Source organism: Pieris brassicae, chromosome 10 (genome assembly GCF_905147105.1).
Source record: "Pieris brassicae chromosome 10, ilPieBrab1.1, whole genome shotgun sequence".
Classification (NCBI taxonomy): Eukaryota; Metazoa; Arthropoda; class Insecta; order Lepidoptera; family Pieridae; genus Pieris; species Pieris brassicae.
Genome location: NC_059674.1, coordinates 12,819,472 through 12,829,030, shown reverse-complemented (window position 1 = coordinate 12,829,030; position 9,559 = coordinate 12,819,472). Strand labels below are relative to the sequence as shown.

General features: G+C 33.9%; 1 protein-coding gene across 2 annotated transcripts in view; it reads left to right on the top strand.

Annotated features, from left to right (window-relative positions):
- The first annotated feature begins 430 nt into the window (after positions 1 to 430).
- The window catches only part of LOC123715412 (zinc finger protein rotund-like), a 79,232-nt gene continuing 70,103 nt past the window's right edge, over positions 431 to 9,559 (top strand). For both annotated transcript variants that reach the window (XM_045670406.1, XM_045670404.1), the window contains exons 1-2: positions 431 to 480; positions 1,964 to 2,088. In XM_045670406.1, coding sequence (XP_045526362.1) covers positions 2,005 to 2,088 — 84 coding nt within the window. In that variant the 5' untranslated portion in view covers positions 431 to 480; positions 1,964 to 2,004. The remainder of the gene's footprint in view (positions 481 to 1,963; positions 2,089 to 9,559) is intronic.

Sequence of the window (9,559 nt, the reverse complement as noted above, 5' to 3'; positions counted from 1 at the left end):
ACACATTTTTCTTATTTTACTGAATTTTATCAGTATATAATACTAATAAGCATCTTATTCTCATTAGCTTAGAGTTGACTGTATCTTATTAGCCTTTTCATATTTGATTTTAGCTAATCTAATAAGTTTAAAGTATAACATTTTCTCCTTGTTTTTGTTCACTGTACAATCAATAACTAAATTTAATAATATTTTATCTGTCTACTTTTTAGCAGGATCCGAAATTTTATTGCATTTTTTAATGCATACCTACTTTGGTAAGGTATTGGAATTATAATGCGATGAAAAATGTACGCCTATTAATGACTTGGTTTTTAGAGGCTTCCGCGCAAGGTGGTGGCAAGCTATTTTTTTGATGCAAACAATTAAGACTAGTATTGTTCCAGAAGGCGGGTGCATCATCAGCCTTCGTGTGGAGTGGAGGGGGAGTCACGGGGGGTGGGGGGCAGGAGCAACAGCAACAGACCAGTGTGCCTACAGGTAAGTGTTCTAGTAACTTTTAATTCTTAGTAGGCCTGAGTTGGTAAGACAAAAAATATCTGTGTGAAGACAAAAGTAAATAGATAAGCGATAGCAGTATGAATAAGTAACTAAAGTATTTGTATATTTTGTATACACATAAACAAACTATAAGCTTCAAATAGTCAATATATTATCCTTCTTCCTATCATATTACTACTAAATAATAATTCTATTTTTTTTAATTTGTCTTTTTAATTATTTATGCAAATAAATACAGAATTACACCACGTTAATACAGACGAATATTATTTATAACCTTGACATGTTTTATGATCAGAATCTTTTCACCATAGCACATACTATTTGGCCGTAAGAGACAAAAACGTTTATATTAGGTTGGGGAAAAAGTCTTTTCGCATTGTAGTATGTATGAACTTGTAATAAAATCTCTTTGGCTATATATACTATTTGTACCTAGCTGGTTTTGGAATCATTAAGAGTTTAAATTTTAAAGAAGATTATTCCAAATTCAAATTAGGAAAATGTGTGATTTTTATTTAATTTCGTCCTGTCAGATATATATAAAATTTTACTAAAAAAGGGTAAAAATGCAACGCAAGCTGCGATTTTTTTTTTGTGAGAGTAGCACAAATTTGGTATAAGCGTTTTGAATGCGGCGGAAACTTTAATGTCCGCCCTAAATGGATGCCATTTTTGAAAAAGTGGGGCGAGATCGGCATTTCAGTAGTAATCACGTAGCTGAAGGGCTGGGAATTGACCACAAAACAGTTTTGGCGCATTTGAAAATAACTGGGTACACAAAAAAGCACGATATTTGGGTACCTCACGAGCTCACTCCGTGTGATTGGAAGGACATTATTCATGATGAGCTTTTACCACCCAGCACGACCATAGATTCTGAACTCTATTCCGAACAACTGATGAGATTAAAGGAAGAATTTGAGATAAAGAGGCTGGAATGAATCCACAGAAGGGGTGTGGTTTTTCATTATGATAACGCTAGACCTCACACATCTTTAGCCACTCAGCAAAAAATATGAGAGCTTCGCTGGGAGGTATTAATGCATCCGCCGTATAGTCCTGACCTTGCACCTTCATATTTTCACCTATTTCGGTCTCTTCAGAATTCTTTAGGCAGTGTAAGGTTAACATCACGAGAGGGCTGCGAAAACCAATTGTCGCGGTATTTTGATCAGAAGCCCCAAAATTTCTACAGCAATGGGATTATGTCCCTACCTACAAGATGACAAAAAATTATCGAACAAGATGGTACCTACAAACTTTCTCCCCAACCTATATATATATATATATGTATATATAAGCAGACAATTATAGGTCCACATAGTTAAACTTTAGTTAAAATGCTGCAATAATACTAATGATTTTTATGATGAGACCTAGATATATATATAGATCAAGATATGTAGATCTATGACAATGACAGAAACAATTAGAAATTAATTATTTGATAATCTATTAGGCACTTCTGGTGGTGGCGGCGCTCAAGGCCTGGTACACTGGATGTCGGTGATGGCAGAACACATGGGAGGGGGTCACGACCCCTCCCACTACGCTCTACCCCCCTGGAATAATGGTGCTGTTGATGTAAGTACTATAATCTTATCAAAGCTACCTTTAAATTATATGTACCAAAATACTGAATAGATAAGAACGTCCTAATATGCTCGTTATAGTGGTTCTATACCAAGTTTTATTCTACATTACCAGTAATGTATCTAAGAGACTAAGAACTGCTTCTTCTAAAATTGTAATTAATTGTGATGCTAAAAACTCTGGACGGCTGGACCTTATCGAGTATTTTTTTATTATTTATATCTATACCCCGAGGAAGATTGTTACAGAGGACAAAATTGTGAAAAAACCTAGCTAGAAAAAGTTCCGTTATTATGTATGTAAATTAAAACCTTTACTTAATATTATCTTATAGTTCCTGAAATTGAACCCATCCGTTTTTCTTATACTTACTTATAAAAAACAATGCTAAAATTATCAGATTAGACTAACCACTGCTTAAGCTAAACTGCAGTTCAAACTATAATTAACACGTAACTGAAGTTAATTGCCGCATTATAATATACATTTACATACAGCGAAGTTTAACTTAGCTATTAAATACAGGCGGTTAAATACTTGTTAATTTATTCTTAACATAGCTTACAAATTGTGTTTAAATGGGTAATTAAATTACCAATTACCTGATTTAAACTTAAACGTTTCTTGAGCTCTGATTTCGTAACCGCTTTTTAATATCGGAGTAATTTTATAATATTTTATTATCATACTTTATAATATTTCAAAACGTTATAGTTGTCCCTTGGTTTTTTTTTAAAATCGATACATAAGTTGTCTAGAAGAAGAACTAATTAGTGACCTATATTAATGTTTTACTAATATTAACTTAAGTTATACTAATACAATTATTGAAAACGGTTTTACGTGTTGTATGATGTCAAAAAGTTATTAGAAATGATCTCGTTTCTGGATGTCCGAAAGATGAGGCAAAGAAGATGGTACGTTTTGTAATGTAATGTAATAATTACACTGGTTTAAAAATAGTTAAGGTATTCCTAGCATATCACTGCGCTAAAAATATCGTTTCTTCTACGTGAATGAAATTATAAATGCTTAACTGACAATTTCTCACGCAAATAAACGAAATGGATCATTTGAAAAAATCGCGTGTCGCCTACTAAATAGCTCTAGTTAAATTCTAAACGCATCATTAACGCTGCATAATGTAACCGATAAAGTAGCCTCTTTGCCATAGTAAATAAGGACTATATTATGCAATTTTTTACCCTTCCATTAGTCTTTATACAATATAAAAGCTTATTTGAATGAAATAGGACTTATTTTGGATTGAGATGAAGTGTGTCGGATTAGGAACTATCATATTGATGTGATTAATTTTTGATTTTAGAATTTTTGCATAATCATGGGAATGGGGTAGTCACTAATGACATCATTAATTTGTAATTTTTTATTCAAATCCTGGGAAAATTATTTTCAAGACACGCAGATTCATATTATGGAACTTATAGGAATAAGTTTACATAAAGTTAAATTTACACTATTACATTATATTGTTACCTAAAATATATTCTCTACTACTATATTACATTTTAAAGTGTTATTTTTGAAACTGACGCAAGTTTAAGAATGTACTACGATGTTGGAGAGACAGTATCTTTCGTCATCCTCAAGTTGCTGTATAGATATTTATCAAATTTAAAAAAAACATAATTTTATCTTTAAATATCTATTAGGTCCTTACATATGAAATTGGCGTTTTGTATGGGAGGAAGAAAAAGTCGAATATTTTTAAATAAAATATATTTAATTCATCAAAGTATGAACCATTGTTTTCTATTCACTTTTGCCATCTCATAGGTAGTTCATTGATCCCTTTACTAAAAAAAACAGTCAGACGGGAATCAATAAAATCTGTAAAGGCGATTTGGACTGCCCCATCAGAGTTACATTTTTTCCCTTGCAAGAAGTTGTCCAAATTTCGAAAAAAATGGTAATCTGTTGGAGCAAGGTCCGGGGAGTACGAAGGATGTCTTAGATATTCCAATTGAAGCTCTTCTAATTTGGTAGCCGTCTGTTGTGCACTGTGTGATCTAGCGTTGTCCTGAAGTAGCAGTGGCGTGCAGCGATTGACCAGCCTAGGTTGTTTAGCTGCTAGCTTTTCCATCATGATGTAATGATTCGGTTTAAAATACCTTCATTATTGAGCCGGTTCAGTAATGTAACGCAGCAGTCGACGCGCGTTTGCCGGTTTGCTTCAGTCAATTCGTGAGGTACCCACCTTTCAAGCTTTTTGATCTTCCCAATTTGCTTCAAGTGAATTAAAACAGTTTTATCACTAACACCGCAGCAGCCTGCAGCTAACTCGGACGTGGTTTGCGATGGATCCGCTTTCACAATAGACTTCGATACTTCATTATCAACTTGGGTCTCCACGGGGCTTGTTCTGCAGGTCGAAATTTCCATAACGAAAACGTTGGAACCAAAAACGAACTGTGTTTTCTTTTGCAACATGACCGCCATACACATCATTCACCCTTCGAGTCGTTTCCGCAGCACTAGTGCCACGGCGGAACTCGTACTCGTAAATAATGCGATACTTTAAATTTTCCATTTTGTAAAATACGCCAATTTTATATGTAAGGACCTAATATAAATATAATCTACAAGCACATACAGCACAGGAATATTTTAATGAACATACTATATTAGATTTAACTTTAGTAATAGTTCACCAAATGATAGATAGCGTTATTTGTCATGTATATTGTTAATAACCCCACAGGTCACTATACAAGTATAAGATCATTTCGATCCGCCGATCAGGCGACGGAAGCATTTTGAAAATCTCTGAACATCTGAAATGGTCATCATTAACTGTAAAGTTATTTTACTTTAATAACACAACTCAGTTAACGTTGCCCTTCAGCCAAGCAACTTACTTCTATATTAATGTACAAAATTATATGTTTTCGTTTATTTAATTAATTGATCGTATATCAATGTTAGTATATATACACTACGATTAACTTTACATCTAGTAATATACAAAAGAAAACGCAATTAGAAACTTATTAATCCCACTCTTTACTCAAAAATAGACTTAGGATTTGGCTCCCGTATGACAAAATCCCATTTGTTTCTTAAATATAGAAAGCATACATTTCATTTACTACCTTTTCTGAATATCAGTTTTTATTGCCTAAGAAACGGTTAAACATAAAAAATATCCTACTATCAAATTTTGCATAATACTTTTTTGCTACATTTTGTAGACAGCTAACGAAAAGTATGGACTTAACTGATCTGTATACAGTTACTCTACGAGTATTTTATTTACTTCGAATGTCAAGGAAAACGGTTCAAATGTTTGTACGAAAAACTAGCGCACCAATGCGCACCGCATGGATTATAGCAGAGTTCCAGTGGCTTTTTGTGTGGAGCATTGTGTCTTCCATAAACAATTTATGCCAGAAGATTAATTAGTTAAAATTCTTAACTTCATCATACAGATTCTGATTGATTGACAACTTTCGAATCTCGCGTGAATCAGTACAGTTATTTCTCTGATATACGCGTGTTAATAAACAAAGTATGTTTATGATACCGAGGAATCGGAACATCACGGGCATTCTTTTCTACTTATATATTTTTATTTCTAAAAATTGACCGCCGGTGAAGGCGTCTATCGCACAGTATTCTATTTACATTATATTTCTACTTTAAAATGGTGCATTTAAGCATAAGTTTCAATGTTTATATAATTTTTATTTAGAAAATTTGAAAATTTGCAAAGAAATAACGTCTCCATACGTTATTTAAATAAAACAGGTGGTATCGGATTAAATTGCGGACATACATATACATAGGTCCAATAACCTATAACCTAACTTCCTATTCACGTATGTTTCACAAGTCGTATATTCGAATCCAGGGTATGTAAAAATAGATCCTTCTTTTATGTACACAATAAACAATGGCTATTACGACGAAATATCATGACACCGACATGACTTAGGAAAGCGTCAGAGTAAAGACTTGAAAGCGTGAAACTTCCATATATCAAAATTGACATTCCGATTCATACTAAGCGCAACGTAACGTCCTACGACTATTGGCGTCAAACGCGGAAGTATGATCTTTACTTAGTCAGATGCCAACAATCTACGTGTGAGAATCAACTCCCGTATATCAAAATTTTATACATTTTTGACGTCGTGTCAAGCTAGGCGCTATCATTCGTTTCAGTATCTTACCATTACATGAATTCTTGGAGTAAGAATAAAACAAAAGTTATGCTTAAAATTTTTATCTTGTCTTCTTACAGGAAGCAAGATTGGTGATTTTTTCACCCTTCGTACGAAGAATCAATAAATAACATGTGAACCGGCCCTTCACACTTACTAACAATACCGCATACATAGCTCAATGTTGACTGAGTTACGCGAAAAAAATTGCCAATACAGTCATTGTTCTGATGTAACGATATTTTGATGAGTTAAAAAAACGCCTTTCTTAGGGAAGTATTGTGCGATTTAACATTAATACACAATCAAGTACAAGTATTGTATCCTAAAAACTGTAGATGTGGGGATGTGAGTCGAATTTAATTTTCGCCGTTATATTTCTTAAAATAGATAGGTTATTGTCAGCCCTTTGTCACTTTTAATTATCCAAACTATATAAGAAGTTACACTAGATATTAATACTAACGATTGACACAAAGGTCGTATCATCGAACCACAGCTGAGCCCCAACGTGTTTTCGTGTGCCCGAATAGAAATCTTCGTAAGAAAGGCGAAAGTAGCAGCAGTGTTGGCCTAGTGACTCTCATCCCTACGGTCGTAGGTTCGATCCACGTCTGTACGCCAATGGATTTTTTTTCTATGTGCGCATTTAACATTAGCTCGAACGGTGAAGGAAAGCATTGTGAGGAAACCGGCTTGCCCATAAAGTCGACGGCGTGCGTCAGGCACAGAAAGCTGATCACCTACTGGCCTATTCGATTATTATATGATCATGAAACAGATATAGAAATCTGAGGCCCAGACCTAAAAAGGTTGTAGTGTCTTTATCTTTAAGAAAGGCGAAACGTCTCATACTAAAGCAAAATATAGGCACAAGGTTGGTTGTCATAAAACAGACGCAGAAATATGTCCTTAGCTACATTAGTGGGACAGAACTCTATACGTCCCCCGCTTTTCCAATTGAAGTACTTTGAGAAATCCCTGTATTACTAAGACTTTCGTAGAATACAAAGCAAACAGCACTTTTATCGGCTACGAAAGAAACTATAGAAAATATTGTGTTGACTACAAAAAGATTCAAATTCACACACAAGATTAATAGCAATCAGTCAACCGTCACGAATCGATTAAAAATTTAACAATTATATTTAACGTCTTAATTACCAAACGTCAAAATCGATTTCTCCCTTGAGTATATTTGAATAAGAATTAATCGTTCATACAAAAGCTTTGTTCTTCAACCCTTTGTATTATATGCACTACGTTTTATCTTACCAAAATGTATCAGCCCTCAAACAAATTACATACTTAATCATCAATGAATGTGGAAGCGTTGTACGCTTGAAAAAAAAATTGTACGCTTGATTTAATAAGCATTTATTATCTTTTATATTAGTTTAATTGTTTCCAAGGCAGATGCAGTACACGCAAAAGTCCTGCGGGCATTTGTATTGTGTCTTACTAAGTTTAAGTCATCTATAACTTAAATAACCGCCGACATTTAGCATGCTTAAGATTCGATTCCCGGCGAAACAATTGTTACTGTAAAAAAGGAAATTTGTGAAAATGCTATACACTTCTAATTCTACGGTCAATTATTTAGATGAATAGGTATATTTCTGACTATTCTGGTTGATTTTTCAGGTATAATCAATTATGTTCAATCTCATATACCGTGTAACAATACTACGAAAATTACCTATAGTACTATTAAATTAGTACTTGGAAGTAGAAGTTTATATATATTTCAGTTACCTGGTATTTAAAATAATAAAACATTGTATTCAGTAACAAAACCATTTCACTCAGTTAAATTAACTTTAAAACAAAGTATATTAACCATTTGGTTTGTCCAAGAAGTAACAATGGCTCGATCACACATCCACGGTGTCCACAATTTTGACAGTCGGGAGACCGGTCTGGGAAGATTAATGGATGCTCTACTCATCGCCGTAATGACGCCCTCTTCGTGCGGTCTAATGACACTGACTATTGTGGCTAGCTTTTACGATATCTACGGATAAATCTTAGGCCAGATATGGTTTATTCTAGTATATCAAATATGACATTTACATACTTCTTTTTTTATAAAATTTAATGTTTCATAAAAAAACATTATCTCAGAAGATTTGTATCATTGACAGAGAAGTCTTCAACAAGAAGGCTAGATTTTTATTATAAGAATCGCATTACTATTAGATTATTTAATTAAAATATTAATATAACTTGTCTATAATTAAATTATTCTTATTCAACATAGTATATATAAATAACCAAGATAATTTCATCGGAATAACAATATTTAGTACTCATCGTATTTGTCTCTGGCTGTAAGATAATTTCTCCAAATCCTAGTCCGCCCAGCGCCGAACTTGTGGTCACCGGGCATCCTTGGTTAATGTCTTTGCCGTAGCGAAAAAAAGCCCAGCGTGTTTATCTTGGCTGAGACGTAGTCGTTGCGAATTGCCCCAAGTTTCGGCCCCTAATCGATTTTGGCCGGGACAAGTCTAATTTGGTGGATTAATCGCGGACACCCTAGCGTTCTAATTTCCTTGTTTATTGTAAACGATAATGCGCTGTGTCCTATTGTTTTATGTTATCACTTTCCTGTATGGCCTATTCAGAAACGAAGTAGCTGTTTGCTAAAATTTCTCTTGCTTTATACCACGCTCTTGATATTACAGGCACAGAAAAAAACAATTGTAAGTTTATCAGTCGTCGATTCATATTTATGATTTTAATATTATTAAGTTCAATATCAACAAACACATCAACCGGTGAACTTAAATTACAACGTTCTGCGGTACTTGAAACCATAGACAACGTGATTTGTCCTTCAATCCATTTGCAGCCTGCATGTTTCGTTGTCCATCTCGTCAGGCGAGTTGTTCTGGCCAGGTCTCTATTCAAGGCGCCTTCGGGTCCATCACGTCTTACCCATATATGGCGCACCCACCTCCATTTCAAGGTCACGATATTCGTTACTACATATGATATTAATTACTATTTAATACTTATTATCCTATCGGAACCAACAAAATAAAATTCGGCCATCCGTTTTCAAGTTATAAATGCTGGCACTATGTTTTATATTGTAAAGAGATTAGCAATTTGGATGCAGATTAATTAAATAGTTATATTGTCATGTAAAGAACAAAGGATACAAGAAAGAGTGAGACACTTAATATTATCCAGTAACAGAAATATTATTAGTTCGAAAATTGCGTAGGAAACCTTCTTATAATAATACATGATTTATTTCCTATTTTATATCTACA